The 18011-nt window shown below is 37.9% G+C and overlaps 1 protein-coding gene across 1 annotated transcript in view; it reads right to left on the reverse strand.

Moving 5' to 3' along the window:
* PDE3A (phosphodiesterase 3A, cGMP-inhibited) overlaps positions 1-14039 on the reverse strand; it is a 436853-nt gene extending 422814 nt beyond the window's left edge. The window contains exon 1 of the mRNA XM_006866012.1: positions 13086-14039. Coding sequence (XP_006866074.1) covers positions 13086-14039 — 954 coding nt within the window. The remainder of the gene's footprint in view (positions 1-13085) is intronic.
* Positions 14040-18011: the final 3972 nt, after the last annotated feature.

Genomic DNA, 18011 nt, shown 5'->3' on the forward strand with positions numbered 1-18011 from the left:
TTTCAGATAGAAACAATATTCATAAGAAATATCGAACTCTGGAAAGTTGTAATAGCAGTATTTCTAATAAAATCAGTTTATGAGACCATTTAACATCCACAGACTAAAAGAAACTTAAAATGAAATCAGAAATAACTTTGTTTTAGAAACACTACTTCTAGTTAATCTGAGGCCATGATAACGCTTATTGTTGTCATGTACCGTGGAGTCGGTTCCGACCCATAGCGACCCTGTACAGGGTTTCCGAGGCTATAAATCTTTACAGGAGCAGAAAGCCTCATCTTTCTCCCGCTGAACAGCTGGTAGTTTTAAACTGCTGACCTTGCGGTTCGCAGCTCGATTCGTAACCACTACGCTACCAGAGCTCCTTATAATGCTTACCATAGTCAAAAGAAACGGCACCAATTTCAATGATAGGATTTAACAGTATTTGCATATCAAGACTGCAACAACAAAATGTTTTTATTTGACTTATAATTTTCTATTTTAACGAGTCTAATTCTATTTAAAAACTAGGTGGGCCAAAGAAAAATGACTGAATAATCTAAAACTTGTCATTTAAATATAGGCTTATGAACTGTTGATCTTAGTTCATTTTGACTCCGAAATTATGCTATCAAACATATAGATTATTCAGCACGATTAAATCAGCATTGTAGATGGATAATATTTTATATATGCCAATTTCACAAAAGCATCTCAGGAAGCAACTGGCTTATATCTGAATACACATATAAAATACAAACAATACTTACTTTACATTAGACTTCTCAGGAAATATAGCTACTGAATAATAATCTCTAACAATAATACAGATTAATCTATTGCAAAATGCTGGTTTGTTAATGAACACCTGTCAGCTTTTTGTGGAATATGATGGGAATAAAGAATGTCAAACTGATTCTTTCTAGATTTACAAAAAAATAGTTGATAATATAGCTAGAATTTTTAATTTTCTAAAAATGTACCCTAATTTCAGATAATTTTTTGTTCATCCAGAATGAACTAGGTGGTTACTTCAGTTATTTTCAGTTGAAAGTTAGTTAAAATATGTAGAGTTCATGCTGAACATAGGATTTTCGTATTACATACAACACAGGTAAATTTAAGACCCTTATATGACACATACCAAAGAGAACATAAATTTTGAACATGTGTTAAAAAGAAAAAAGTAATAAATATGTAAAAAAAAAAAAAGAACCTTCGTAGACTTTTTTATAGATCATTTCTTTTTTTCTTGCTATCTGATGATAGTGTGCCCTCAAGTCAGTTCCCACTCATAGTGGCCCTGTATAGGGTTTCAGAAGCTGAAAATCTTTATAGGAGCAGAAAGTATCATTTTTCTCCCATGGATCCAGTAGTGGATTTGAACTGCAGACCTTGTGGTTAGCAGTCCAATATGTAGCCCACTATACTACCAGGGCACCTTTTTTCTCACAATAGAAGCTGACTTAATCAATGTAATAATTTGAACAATCACAGAAGGGAATAAATATTTCAGGTTTAAAGCCATTTATGTATTTTCCATTCATTTACCTGCCATCCACCCAGCACCTATAATAGGCAAGGCACTGGGCCAAGACTTTTAAAGGAGTGTTGATGACTGAGACAATGAGGTGAAAAGGCTTAATTCCTTTTCTAATAAAGTCTGTCATGATCTGAATCTGACTTCTTTAGTTTCTGAGCCTAGAAAGCATATTCTTAATGCAGCATAGACAGGTCAACAGGTTCTCTCCTTTCAATGTTGCTCAGAGACTGTTGCTGAGACAGGACCCCAAAATAAAATACTAACTCTCTAATATTGTTAAGTGCTGTCAAGTCGGTTTTGACCCATAGTGACCCTGTACAGGGTTTCCGAGGGTGTAAATCCTTACGGGAGTAGAAAGCCTCATCTTTCTCCTGCGGAATGGCTGGTAGTTTCGAACCGCTGACCTTAAGGTTCACAGCCCGATTCATAACCACTACACTACCAGAGCTCCTTAAGGGTGTTTTAAATCACAGGGAGGACCACTACCTCCTAAGGAGCATATATTAAATGGGCCTTTTAATTTTACCCTCTAAAATACTTAGGGTTGAAATGATTTCATTATTTTGGGTTCATACTAGTTTTAAAATGTTCTAAGATCTGATTCCACATAACAGGGCATCATGTAGAACAAAAAGAAGCATTCTATCCAAAATAATATTTCTAACTTCAAACATTTATATAATAGGTTATTTAAGTGAATTATATCCAGAGAGGAGGAAACACTTGCAACAGGCATAGCATAAATATTTATTCATTTATTCTTACTTTAGAAGATGGAAAATTTTTATTAAATAAAAACTACAAACTTCTTGCAGACAAGTATTTCAATATTCTGAGAAGGTACTATGGAGTTAATAATGATATTCCTTCAAGTTTTAAATGTACATTGAAGGAAAGAATCTATTAGATAAAAAAAAAAAAATGTATACACACACACACACATGAGGGTGCTTCAAAAAGTTCATGGAAAATTTGAATTAAAAGGTAACAAAAATTTTCCATGAATTTCTTGTAGTCCCTTTGTATAGTGGTGGTGGTGGTGGTGGTTATGTGCCATGGAATCGGTTTTGACTCAAAGCAACCCTGTACATAGATATCAGAAAAAAAAGAGGCTGACAAAAAAAAAAAAATTTTTTTTACCACAAAACCAACCTCTACATTCATTTAAAACTCCTTAAAAAATTAGTCAAAGCAAATTATTAAATTCAAACATAAGCATTTTCAAGTAACAGATGTGTACTACAATAGCATTTTATTCTTCAGACATTCAGCTAGCTTCACTAGGAGTGTATCTTCATCCACATTATTTCACTTTGGACAAATGTACTTTTTGTGTATTCCATGATGCTATTGTAATTGCTTTTTGGGCAGACTATTTCTTAAGTGATATATGAATATCTGTGTTTCTCACTACTTTTATTCTCAAATGCAAAATAAAAAAGAAAAATAATCTCCCCTGTTTTACAAAAGGGAAATTCATTAGTCATAAAAATCACCATGAGTATCAGACACCATTATACTTAAAATAAATACACACCTTTAAATGTAAGTCTATATATGTGTATACTTAACATATTTGTTTAAAAAATCATAATCTTCTCATTCATTCTCAATATAACACTGAAGTTATGCCTCAAGCTAATGATTTCTAGGTATTTGCAGAGTGATGAAAGGGAGGAGGCATTTTAAAGTTATTGTCATTTTTATCTGCACATTTTATTCAGTTAACTCTGTAGTTTGAAATCAAATAGTCACAAGGCCACCAAATCTCAAAACTTAGTTTAGAAATTCCACACTACCAATATCTCCAATCTTTTCTACACAAAATGAGGACATTTTCATTTTACATCCATGAAAGTTGCATTTGCATAGGAGATGGTGAGAAGTCATGGACACTTCACAGAAGTTGTTATAATTTTCATCCATTAAAGCTACTAGCAGATTTGTCACTTTAGGTTTCTAAGTTCCAAAGATAATAATCTGTACTATAAACATAATCACTTTCATTTCTAAGGAGACATTAGATAACCAAATTACAGACTAATTACTGTGAGCATGTGTTCACACTAGATGCATAAGCAATCTCTGTTAACATACAAATCAGACTGTGAGAAGCAAATTCATAATTAGCTGGGAATCTTGGTACTATGCAGTAAATCATGTTAATAGAAAGGTTCTTTTTTTAAGGACCCTGTTAAATTCACATTCCAATTTGAATAATCATATTTTTAAATATGTGCAATAATGTGAAAGAAAGTAAAGCATGAAAAAACAGACTTGCCAACTATTAACACTTGTTGTTAAGTGCTACCGAATCAGTTCTAACTCAGGGTGATGGTATTCTGTGGAGTCGGTTCCTACTCTTAGTGACCCTGTATAAGGTTTCAGTGCTATAAATCTTTATAGGAGTAGAAAGCTTCATCTTTCTCCCACCGAATGAGTGGTAGTTTCGATCCTCAAGGTCAGCAACTGGACTCGTAACCACTAAGCAACCAGAGCTCCTTGTTCTGACTCATAGAAGCCCAGGACTGGGTTTTCAAGGAACTTTTATGTTTGAACTGCCAGTCTCGTGGTTGGCAGTCCAGTGCTTATCCTAGTGCACCATACCAGGAGTCCAATACATTTCTTAGTGGCATAAAAATGAGCTATCAAGATTGGTCACAGAATTTGAAGGATTATATATTAAATGCTACCATTAAATCTACATAAAATTCCTATTACAACTGAAATGACGTTAACCTTCTAGTGTTTCATCTCTTTAACAATCTGTAGCTGCACTGTTCAAAACTGTGTACACCAAGTGTAAAATCATTAGGCACGTGTCTAGACCAAATTGAGATGTGCTGTAAGGATAAAATACATAGTGGATATTTAGATTTAATTTGGGAAAAAAAAAAAAAAAAGGAATGCAAAATACTTCCATGATTTTTTTTATGTTGGTTAGGTGCTGACTTGACATAATGGGTTAAATAAATCACATTGTCATTATTTTATTATGAATTTCACCTGTTCCTATTAACTTTTGTTATACAGCTACTATAAAATGCAAAATTTAATATGTGGCTCTTGCTGTATTTCCATTGGGTAGCGCTTTACCTATACAGTTTACAGGACTGTTTTCAGCAAAGCCACAGGGTGACACTGTTTCTCCACTAAATTGATACAATGAAAGCAATTTCCAGGCAGGGGAAAAACATACACACTGAAGATCAAATAAAATGTGCCCCTTATAATTACTCTTAGGATAAAAAACAAACAAAAGCATTAACACACTAGTAAGTTATTATGCTACTATTTTAGCAATACTAGCTATACTAAAAACTTTATCAAGCATAGATTCCTTAATTATGAATGCCAGTTTTAATCATATCAAATGTGCAGAAGTTGTTCGGTATGTGACTTTTCCTAAATAGCTTTTCATCTTCTAAATGGTAATGCTCTTCGCGACCTCTTCTAACATTTTACATTTACTGGATTAGGGAACTGTTTAAAATTATTCTGGTGAACAAAAGTAGCAAGTACAGTTTTTGCTGACAAATACATCACTGATTTGTAGACGTTCACCTCAGATTTTCAAGTTCTGAAATATTTAAGATAGACTTGTAGAAAAACTAAAATGAAAGCAAAAAATCAATATTCAGACCACCACTGAATATTCTAATTGATAAGCCAGATCCTACAAAGCTAGACTTTACAATGCAATTAATATTCATTTGTGGGACAAATTAAAGCCCAGAATAATACATTCAGAGGCTGCCTGTTACTATTTAGTGACAAGAAATTTCATCGTAAGGGCTCAAAAAGTTTTGTGTTAACTACATATCTGATGAGCATTACTCACTCTTCTAATTCTGAATGAGAATTCAGTATTGACACCAAGTGTAAAATCACAAACGGATACCCAGTCTGACTCCTTTCCCATTCTGCTGCCCCAGATAACTGGATAAAAGCCAACATTTTGTCTCAGGCTGTCTACATACATTTATCTATCTCTCCCTCAGTCTCTTTCTCTCTAGAATCAGATTCTCTAATACTAGTTTTTTAACTGCAGCCTGGTCCAAAATTAAGCATGTAAAAATATGGTTACGACAAACCACAAACTACCACAAGAGAAAAAGACAAATAATCAGTTACTGTATTAAAGTATAACATTCTCAATCCTATAATCTACCTCTATTTCAGAATGCTCTATAAACTTAAACTAAATTCATTTCTCTTTCAAAGAGAAAACGTCTTCATGTCTTTTGAAACATAAACTTCTCAACATCCGAACAATTTATGCTTGCTTGGCCATTTCATGTTAAGAGCCTTCTGGAAACCTACCAACTATAGGCCATTATTTTGCATATAATTTCAAAGAAATGATTCATGAGTCCTGGCTCCAGGTTTAAAACCAGTTCTGCATACCTTCAACTATTATCTAAGAAACTATTTAGATATTTCATGATGATTTCCATTTTCCTTATACTTGATGTCTCATTACCCTAAGTATTTCCTAAACTCTGGAGAGACAGGAACTGTGTCATATCTGTATTTGCATTAGCACAAGTGCTACTGCTTAGATACAGCATGTACATCTTTCATTTCATGTGTTGACTTACCACAGACCTTTATAGATAACATAAACTAAGGGTAGCTGTTTTCTTAAACAGTGTTATAAATTTATGATGAACATGCATTGCCAACATTTTTGTCCATTGTTATAGAATAAATCTTCTGCTAAACTTCTCATATATCCTAAGACTTCTTCACAATGATCAAACCTGCATATTTTATGTCAACAACAGTGCAAATATACATTCTAGATTTAAAGTTGAAACAATTTGCAAGGGTAGCCGTACTCCTAAAAAAAAAAGTATGGACTCAAATATATTTGTAAGTAATTACTGTTGTTGTTAAGTATCATCATATCATCGAGCCAGTTCTGACACATAGCAGCCCGGTAGAGGTTAGTGGTTTGAACCACCAGCCTTGCAGTTCAAATTAACTTTACAATCCAGTGTATACTCTATAGTTCCACACTGGGACTCCGTGAGTAAATAACAAAAGTTTTTAAATTTCTATGTAAATTAAATTATGTTCAATTGACAACTAACAGAACATGTGTTTAGTACAAGGATGTGGGAATGCAGGGACTTTTGGGGGTTCATTCTGGATTATATGATGTGGTGGTGGGGGTTTTGTACCATGGAGTCGATTCCGACCCATAGCGACCCTGTACAGGGTTTCTGAGGCTGTTAATCTTTACAGGAACAGAAAGCCTCATCTTGCTCCCACGGAACAACTGGTAGTTTCGAACCGCTGACCTTGAGGTTCGCAGCCCGATTCATAACCACTATACTACCAGATAGCGTAGTGGTTACGAATCGGGCTGCGAAACTCAAGGTCAGCGGTTCGAAACTACCAGCTGCTCCGCGGGAGAAAGATGAGGCTTTCTACTCCCTTAAAGATTTATACCCTCGGAAACCCTGTACAGGGTCGCTATGGGTCGGAAACGACTCGATAGCACTTAACAACAACAACAACAACAATACTACCAGAGTGCGTTGAATTATATGATGGTAGTGGTTATGTGCCATGGAGTCGGTTCTGACTCATAGCGACCCTGTACAGGGTTTCCGAGGCTGTAAATCTTTACGGGAGCAGAAAGCCTCATCTTTCTCCCGCAGAACAGCTGGTAGTTTCAAACTGCTGACCTTGAGGTTCACAATCTGATTCATTACCACTACACTACCAGAGCTCTATTAAACACATGCACAAAATAAGCATAATGTTGTTGTTGTTAAGTGCTGTCAAGTTGATTCCGACTCAAAGTGACCCTGTATAGGTTTTCTGAGGTGTGGCTGGTGAGCTTGAACCACGGACTTTGTGATTCTAAACGACTTTGCATTCCAAGCATTAACCCAGAGCTCCACACCAGGACTGTAAATTGTAAATCATCAGACAATTGAGTTTCTTGTAAAGAAGGTATGTTTATAAATATAACTCAGATAATAGAAGAGGAAGTCGCTATAGAACAGGATAAATATGTCAAGTGAACAATTTACTATAAACATGTAGGAGTCCTGGTGTGGTGCTGTAGGATAAGCCACTGGACTGCTAACCCAAAGTTAACCCACCAGCTGCTCCTCAGAAACCTTATACAGGGTTGCTATGAGTAGGAACTGACTCCATGGCACTTTACAACAACAACAACAACAACAACACAGAGGAATCTACATGATTTCACAAAGCTTAAGCAACTTCCTCCATGGCTCAAAGCAAAGGTACTACTTCACCATCCTGATGCAATAGCTGCATTGATATGTTCCTACATCCATCATTACATCTCATAGCCAAAACTCTTCCTAAAAAAACTTCTATCCAAAGCCCAAGACGATCTTATACTATAGATACACAAATATGATTTTACTGGGGCATCTATATAGTCTTTCGGCCTCTTATTTGCATTGTTGTTGTTACGTGCCATGGATTGTGTTCTGACTCATAGTATCCCTGTATAGAGTTTCCAAGGAATGGCTGGTAAGTTCGCACACCCGATTTTGTGGTTCAAACTGACATTGCATTCTAGTGCTTTATCCCACAGCACCACCAAACTATGCTAGCTCATTGGAACTTATAATAACTTGGAGTCCTGGTTTGGCGCTGTAAGATAAGCACTGGACTGATAACCTTGAGGTTGGCAGCTCAAATCCACCAGACAATCCTGGGAAACACTGTACAGAGTCTCTATGAGTCAGAACTGACTTGATGACACTTAGTAACAACAACTTAATGAATTACATATAGGCATATTTTAATTTTAAGGTTTATAAACACCCTATCCCAACAATATAAATGAAAACTTAATTATTTAATTTATAAGTAAAATTAAGTTTAGTAAACCTTTTATTTGGCTGTAGCCAAATATAGTATTGAAGAGAGTATTTGCAGAGTTGTACTTCCTAATACAACAAATTCATACAAATGTCACTACAGACATAATGAATGTTTTTTCATGCCAGTGTCACTCACCCTTGGCTGCCTGCACCCCCACCCCCACCCCCCCACCCCGCCAAGGCTTTTCAAAATGTATTTCATACACAGAGTCACTGTTCTGGTTGCTTATTTAATTAACATGGCAGCTTACCATACACAGCATTTCTTTCAGTTCTACAGTTTTAACTTTTTACACTTTAGTCTCAATACAGAAAGAATAAGATTACTGTTTTGACTCCTTCAACCTCTGTAAATTTATATAGATTCACTGACTATTTCTGTCAGTTAAAAAGTTTTACAGTATGCTTTAAATATCTGTATTTACAAAGTAAACTCCCAATTTTGTGCCCAGACTGCCCCCCACAAAAAACTTTAAGGGACTGAAAAAAAAAAATTTTTTTTAGAAGTTTCTTGAGTTGACATTAATTAAGTTTAATTCTGTCACCATATCGTCAATAATCAATATTGCTGAAATGTCACAGAAGTACAATTTAATTTTAAAAATCAATGCTTCCTTCTGAAATGTATTCATTTGAGAAATATGCTATGCTGAGATGTACTAAGGAGTTTAAATAACAATATATTCCATATTTCTGCATTATATATGTGTACTACTACATTAGCAAGCAAGTTATGATTTTTATCAAACACATAATTATAGCCATTGCCTAACATAAAAGATTGCACCCATTTCTATTTTTGTTTTGTTGTCATTGTTGTTGTTTAGATTGTTTGTTTTGCTCGGACATGTCTTTTTGACTTCAGTGATAAAACTTGATTCTAATTATGATAACTAGCCTCAAGATTACACTAAATTCCTATTTTAAAAATACCTTGATTTTTGGTAAAGATGTTTAATTGGAAGCTTAGGGAAATAGTCATGCGACATATTAATTTTTTAAATATATAATATGAAATATAATATCTGTACATCTTTGACTGATACTGACTTGTAGAAAAACTGTCATTAAGTGCTAAAAATGCATAATGAAGAGAGGACTATGCCTTGTAATTATTTTTACATGCAACCATTGGATTAAAACATGTAACTAAAGCAAAATTGCACTGGTTTATAATCATTCAAAAATGAGTACAGAAGTTGGACGCAATAATTAAGAGGGAGATTAGTAATCAGTAGTGTTCTTTGACGTGTACAGAAAACAGAAAAGCATGCCTTCAAATACAACTTCAAAATATTAAAAAATCTCCAGTAAAAATGTTCTGTTTGAAAACAGCATCTATGTTATACACAATATCTAGTAATTTAAGAAGTTCTAGATACCTCTGTGGGTATATTCCAGTGGTTGCCGCTACAGTGGTAACTTGAAGAAGACTTAATTCCTCTATTATGTGAATGTTCACTAAGAAAAGACACATATACCTTAATGGAAATACTTGCCTTCTTGACACTACTGCCAACAAAAAACAGCAGTGATGCGCCTTTTCTCAAAGTTATCCACAGTTGGAGGACACTAGGTTGTCAGGAATGAACTAAAAGCCACTCAGATGCTATGAACTTTGTTCTTTATTGAGTAAAGATACCTACACTTGCACTTGAATTCACAAGACACACCCAGTGTCTGATTAGTTCTGTAATAGAACACTAGACATATTTCTTTCTTTCTTTGAAATCAGCTTTACAATTTGCAATAAAAAATATAATCTAATATGCAACATCCAATCTGTAGACTTATTATGATTCTACAAGGAAGAAAAGAAGGGAAGAGAAAAGTAAGTCTCTGTTGGTTTATCTTGTGAGCATTATCAAACATTCTCCTTGTTCTTTTAGAATTGCAAACCACTGAAGATAATTTACAAGCAAATGACCACTGTCACTCACATGCAGAAGAAAATACCGAAATTCTCCCACCTTATAAGGAGCTCTGGTAGCATAGTGGTTACGAGTCAAGCTGCAAATCTCACGGACAGCAGTTCAAAACTATCCACGGTGCCATGAGAGAAAAATGAGGCTTTCTGCTCCCATGAAGATTTACAGCCTCAGAAACCCTATACAGGGTCACTAGAGTTGGAACCAATTCCACAGCACATAACTACCTAACCACCATCGTGATAAGAAAAGTTCAAACAAATTGAACTCAACAGGCTTTTGCCAGACTCACTGTGCTTTTTTATTCTTAAACTATTATTCAAAATTCACTTGTTGCCTATGAATATTATCTTGAGAGTAGACTTTTTTTTTTTTTTTTCTTTTCTTCAGAAAAGTACTTATAGGCCGTTAGCACTCAGGGGAGTGTTTTATAATTATTTTGATTATTGACTTCATAAAGTATGCAGATGATAGTGGTACACTTTGCACCCTTAAACAAATGTGTTTCCTTATATGATAAAACAGATAAGCTATTTATTATATCACTCCTGAACTTTTCACACAGTTAAGCCAACGTATACGTATGAGATGTTATCCTATCTTGTAAGATACTATTTGCTAGTTCCCAAACCACTCCCCCCGCAACAATCATACCCAACAATAACTTTAATGATTCATACTTAAAAACTAACCATACATGAATGACACACACATACCAAAATACATTAATTACAATTATGAATTTAACAGCAACCACAAGCAAAGCATTAAATAAATATGGAATGCTCATTTTCTGATGAAAGTTCACAGATTATTCAAATTCTCCATTTATCAAGTCAAACCAGAAAAAATCAATAAAAATCTGTGAGCTAATTAACAATGCTGGTTAACTAACCTAAGAACCCTGTGTTAAATCTCAACACTTAAATTCCTAAAAGCAATAGAAAATTTCAAAAATGTAATTTCAGTGCCTAAATGCAATTAATTTGGAGTCAAATTATTTTTATTAAATCACAGAAATGGTATTTTCCCTTAGAAATTATGGTTCAGTTCTGTAATAGTCACATTTCTCTATAAATTAAAGAATAATGTTTTCTAAACATGTACACTCTGGTGTTTCATTTAAAAGACATTCATGTATCTAGGAAATGAAATTAAAATGTATTTTTTCCTTGCATGCTTTGCTCTAGAGTTGACATTTTATGATGATGATTTCCAAATTTCTACCAAAAGCAAGTATCGGTCAATGGCCTGTTTTATCCTGCATGCTTGGGAGTAAGCTTAAACTCAAGAAATATTTGCTTTATCCAAACAAAAAGCTAAATAAGTGCATTTGTTTTAAAATAAACAGACTGTGATGCTGTCATCCTTTCTGTCAAACCACGACAGATCTGTGTAATCAACTCCATTTCAGAAAACAAAGTAGGCACCCACACCATATGGTGACTGTGATTTCTTAGAAGTACCTCAATGACTAGCTACAGAATAAAATGGGGGTAGGAGGAGGGAAACCCTTACTATATTTACAACGTTCTTTCATTCTCTAAAGTTGTCAAAATCTTAACATAGAGAAGCAGTAAACTTAAAGGGAAAAGTGTAAATTTCCACTTGCTTTGCATAACCAGCTCTCTGCCCACCCTCACTCATTAAAAGTCAAGCTAGCTTCAGGTTGTACAGAGGTGAATACTTAAAGTTAGTTGCAATTTATACTTAAAATTGGGATTTGTTCAATTATACCCTATGCAACAATGCAGTAGAACGATGTGGCAATCTGCTTCCATAAAGATTTACAGCCTTGGAACCCCATGGGGCAGAGCTATTCTGTCCTATAGGGTTTCTGAGTCTGAATCAATTTGAAGTCACCAGAATTGGGTTGGTTTGGAGTATAACAACTACATTTCATCATCTGAAAACACAATAATAACAAAGGATTTTTTACTAAATGTTTATTTACAACAACTTAATTCCAGGTTCCTCCTCCATTTTTCAGAAAGAATATATCCAGCAATCTTAAAAATATTCTCCATAATGACCTATGTAAACCCATTTGAATTTCCACATATCTACTTTTGAATGTACCTACTAAGACACATGTTATTTTTTCAGTTGACACTAGTCGTATAACTCACATGGTTTTAACCAAGTTTAGAAATATTAATTAGTTCTCCAAATTAATATTTAGGATTATGATGCAAAGCACACTAGCATGTAATAGCATATGCTCCCAAATGAGACTTGCTGCTAAATTCGAAAGTGTATATTAATACCTTACCTTCTAGGATATCTTGTTTTGCTCTAAAATTATTGATCTGATTTTCATAATCATTTACCTGTCACTTTATGAGAAATGACTTTTCAAAAAAAACAAATAAATCTAGTGAAATCCACGAGTTGAAAAATCACCTACTGCTAAAAACTAGATTCTAAAATTTCTGCTAAAAGAGAGAAATGTGAGCGTTCTTAAAGTGTAGAGAAATCATATGCCAGGTGTAGCAAATCTAAAAAGTTGGCCCAGCTGTGAGCGACCCTGAAAATGCTATTTTTATACTTATTCTTGTTTCTGTTGTTCAGGTTGTAAAATACTGTGTGAGAAGGGAAGAAAATTCCTCTACTTTCCAAAGTCTAAAGTTTCACCATTTTTCTAGGCTCCCTTCCTTTTAATTCCCAGCGTTCGGAATCCCTCCACTCTGAGCGGGTTCCCAAGTGTTTCAAGTTTTCCAGAAAGGCAAGAGAAGAACTGCTAGTGCTTACCTGTTCCCTCGGTATGCAGGGTAGGGAGGTCCTCCGATGGGACTTGCTGCTGCAGCCCGACATCTCGGTGGACACCACGGAGCTGGACCGCCTCCTTCTCTTAAACACCGGAATATCTTCCTTGGTCCCAGCAATTAGCTGGGACCCAAAATGCTCTCTCGGGGCCGCCCCCGTCGACTGCGGCAAGATTTGCTCCACGCACCTAGCCAGGAGAATCCCCAGCACGCCAGCCAAGTACGCCAGGTAAGGTCTCCAGGCGACCTTGAACCTCTCTAAGGAAATGAGAGACACGGTCCTGACCACACTAGTCAAGACGATCATGAGGACGCCCAGCCTCAGCTTCAGCACCAGCCATGTCGCGGCGGCCAAACAGCTGAGCACCACCCCCGCGGCGGGGAGCGAAAGTAAATGATCCTCCCGGACGCCCAGCCCAATCTGGACAAGCGCTTCCCCCCCGCAGCAGGCGGCTAGCAGCGCGACGGCCAGAGGCAGGCGCACCCCGGCGCGCAGGAGGTACAAGCCCATCCAGAAGAAGGCACACAGGAGACTGAAGAGCAACGCCGAGGGCTGCAGCCAGGGGCTGAGTGGCGCGCCGCCCCCGGGAGCACCACCCTGAGGCCCTGGGAAGACGCCCCCTTCTGCTCCCGAGGCCGCTTCCTCAGCCGCCGCCACCTCAATGCTCTGTTCCAGGTCACAGCCGATCTCCCCGCGAACCAGCCTCACCAACAGCGCCAACAGAAAGGACAGAGAGCCCGCGCACAGAGCCGAGGAAAGTTTCCGGGAGCGCCGGAGCGGCTGCAGCACTAGATCTCCCCAGCAGCCGCCGCAGTCCGAGTCCCGCGGAGACGGCAGGCCAGCATCACGGTGGCAGTCTGGGCCCGCCGCGGGGTCTTGACTCACCCCACCGCGGCCGAGCTTGTCCCAGATTCGGACAGCCTCTTGAGGCACTGCCATGGTGTGCCTTCTTCACCGACTCCCAAGGCCGCCCCCACGACGCCCCCACCCCAACACACACACACACTCTTCCCAATCCCACCCTCCGAATCCCTCCTTCTCCTCTCCAGGCCCACTAATCACTGGAAGTTTTAGCTTTCGAATAACTCCTGGTGAATACTAGATGCTCTAAAAGACTTCTTCAAGTTCAAAACTAGCACTGGCTGAAACGATCAGACTTTCCCCTTTTCTCGGTTTTAAAAGCTTTTAAAAATTCTCTGCTCCACCCCACCCCTAATTTATACCCTCGGGTGTCTCTTTCTACTTCAGGACATTAAAAATTGCCCGTTGCTTCCCGCGCGCTGGAGCAGCAAGCGCAGGAAGAGTCGGGGGCACAGTTCGAGCTCCGGGCCATTCTGGGCGCCACTTGGCGCGGCACTGCTACGCGCCGGGCCCGGTGCGGATGGAGTTCCCCTTCTTTTCCTTCCTGCAGCTCTTTCTCTATCACTCTTTCTTTCTCCTTTGTGGATCCTCCCCGGCGAGGACCCAGGACGCGTACCGCCATTCCCTGGGGCTGAACGCAAAGCCTCCCCCGAGTTTGTACATCCAGTTCATGGCAAGGGTGGGAAAAAAATGGAAAAGGGGATGAGAAATAATCTAGAAGTTGCCAGTCCCATCCGAGACAGCACAGTCCGAGACCCAAGCGGCTGCCGCGGGAGGTAGGAGGGGGAGAGAGACGGAGAGAGCTAGAGAAGGGAGGGTGAGGGGAAAGGGAGGGTGAGAACGAGTGGGATTTGATTTTTTTGTTGTTGTTGTTCCTCTCTCCCCTTTGGTGCTAGGTTGGTAGTGATTTGTAGTTTTGCAGACGAAATGCGAGTGGAGACGACTGCTTAAAACTATATGAAAGGGCAAAAGAGTGAAGTGCTCTACAATTCCGCTTTCTTTCTTTCTTTAAGGCAACTCCCTAGGAAAGCGTTCACAGTCGAAAAAGCTCCCCTCCCCCGGAGGAGGCGCTGCTCTTAGCTCAACTGCTCCTTTTCCCGGAGCTGGGCCGGCACACCAAGCACACTAGAGAAGGATCGGTTGTGGCTAGTCCATCATGTCTAGCTAACCAAAGCCCAGGAACGCGGGGGTCTGCGGTTAGCTCTCAGACTGAGCTTCCTATGATTTGGAACAGAGAAAGAGAAGGGAGAATTGGCCACTTGGGCGGGGTTGGGAGCTAACACCGTCATACTATCATTAGAATGACAGCCACATCTCCTGTCTGATTAAGTCAAAGATGCTCATAGGTTCTCAAAGTCAGTTACAACAGCAAACCAATTTCAGGGGCATTATAATGCTTTGGTTGCTCTTGCTGGTAGGTCTGTTTTCAAAAGAGAACCTCAGCCTTTTCTCCCAAATCTCAATCAGTACCTAGATCACAAGAGCATTAGTAAGGAGAAGGGGGAGGGTGTCATCCTTTAAAAAAGAAAGAAATGTGTAACTTTTTAAAAGTCTGACTGATGGGTTTTAGTGGACAGTTGTTGAACTTACATTGTGATTAAATGACCCTAGATTTAAGATTTACAAAGTTAAGAGTCATATCAGAAAGTAGACTACAAAGGACCATCTTCAGGGGCAGGTGAAGATAGGTGTGTTAACAATAGCAAAGATATTATAAATCGGTATGTGGCTGTGAATTACTGTCTAAAGGAGCTCTGGTATCGTAGTGGTTACGAATTGGGCTGCGAACCTCAAGGTCATCAGTTCGAAACTACCAGCTGTTCCGCGGGAGTTCAACACTACCAGCTGGTCATCATCATCAGTTTGAAACTACCAGCTGTTTCTGCTCCCGTAAAGATTTACAGTCTCCAAAACCCTGTACAGGGTCGCTATGAGTCCGAACCCACTCCATGGCACATAAACACCAACTACCACTACAATGAAGTTTTAATAAGGACCCTAGTTATAGTAAATATAGGGGGATACTGTCCATATGCTTTATCAATGGGAAGTTTTTAAAACTAACTTTTTTGGAAGACTTGAAAAATAATTCTATACTTATGTTTTAAAAATCTTTAAAAAATATATCTGTTAATATTCCCTGGGAGTGGATTTCTATTTTATACATACAACATGTATAAACGTGATCATCTACTCTTGTGCACTTTAAAAATAGTTATCTTAGATATCATTTATTTGTTCTGACTAATAATAACTATCTAATTTTGTCTTAATTGCCATGATATTTCTGGTTACAGTGTGTTTATAGCCTAAAGCACTTGGATAATGGTTCAGTGTGCCACTGTATTTTGTGTGTAAATATGAACTAATATAAAGAAAAACCAAAAGGAAATAGCCCACCAATACCAGGTTGATTCTAGCTCATAGTGGCACTTATATAGGACAGAGAACTTCCCAGGTGGCTTCCAAAGCTGTAAATCTTTACAGAAGCAGATTGCCACATCTTTGTCCCTAATAGGGTCTTGTGGGCATGAACAGCTGACTCTTAGCAGCTGAGCACTTAGCCACTGTGCCACCAATGCTCCTTCTGAAAAGAGATATTTGAGATTAAATTAATTCTGAGTAGTGGGGAGGTGGGGGTGGGAGGGTGCAGTGTATAGAAAGGAAGAATAGAGGGCTGAACTCTTACATTTAGAGTTAGCATCATGGGAAGCAGCCTGCTCTAGAGGCAGGTATTAATATTAATGTTATGACATAAATGGATTTGAGGGGCTGGGATAGTACAGCTTTTCTCTGTCAGATGTCCAGAACTGTGCTACTGCATGGAGAACCAGTTGGGCAGCTAGTCAGTGGCAGTAGGCACCATCTGTTTAATAATTAAGAAAACAGGAGCAGCAATATCTTTGCCAAAGACAAATGAGCCCCCTAGCATGCACACACACTTTCATGAGTTTCCATTTTAGACGTATGATTCATATGCCAGATCCTACCTGGGACGCTTCAAAGTGAAAAACCTTGATTGGAAAATCACACTAATGTATAATGGCATCAAAAATAGCATATTAAAACAAAATTATAAAGATTTCTGTATATGTCAAGGGTAGAATAAGAGGCACAACTAGAGGATTTTGGATATTTCAAGTTTTTTCTGCCCCACTAATTTATGATTACCACAGTTCTTTAGAGAATATGTCATTGTAAAAGCTGAACTCTTAAGGCAGGCAAAATAGAAATTTTAAAACTCTGTAAAAAAGAAGAATAAATGAATGTTGCAAAAACACTTGAAGCTGTATGTTACACCATGACATCCCTGAGTTGTTCAGTGATATAAAAGGGCAGTGTCCTGGTATCTAGATTTCTGCCAAATTCAACAAAAATAACACTCAAAAAGTTATTGGTCCACCAAAAGGAAAGAAGGTAGTTTTTTGTTTTTTGCCCTCTCCCCCAATTATCATCCAGAAGATGAAAGCAGATGAGCGAAAACAACTGGAGAATGGCAGGAAGCTGCAAGGCTATACAGGCTGAAAAGAATGACTAATGTGCATTTCGCTAAAAGTATATTACATTACAGGTGTGGTGCTCTGGGATAAAGCACTGGACCACAAGATTGGTTTGAACCAAAAAGTCACTGGTTCAAACTCACCAGCCACTCTTTGGAAACCCTAAACAGAGTTGCTATAAATTGAAATCCACTCAACAGCATTTAAGAACAACCTATTAAATTAAGTCAGGCCCAAAACATAAAGTAAACATTGAACAATCACCTATAAATAAAAACTGCCCATTTTCCATAGATAACCTAGTCCTCATTAAAGAAACTGGTAATTCAGTCACAGGTTGAAGGAAATGTGGTACATAGAAAGATAGTAGAATGTGGACAAACACAGTGTGGTCAAATCAAATACAACTTATAGCAAACCCATAGGACAGAGTACAATTCCTCATTGGGTTTTCAAGGCTGTAATCTTCATGGAAGCAAATTGCCAAACCTTTCTTCCTCAGCACAGCTGAGGCCTTTGACCTTTCAGTGAGTGCTTTAATCACTACACC

The sequence above is a fragment of the Chrysochloris asiatica genome, unplaced genomic scaffold, assembly GCF_000296735.1.
Source record: "Chrysochloris asiatica unplaced genomic scaffold, ChrAsi1.0 scaffold00086, whole genome shotgun sequence".
NCBI lineage: Eukaryota > Metazoa > Chordata > Mammalia > Afrosoricida > Chrysochloridae > Chrysochloris > Chrysochloris asiatica.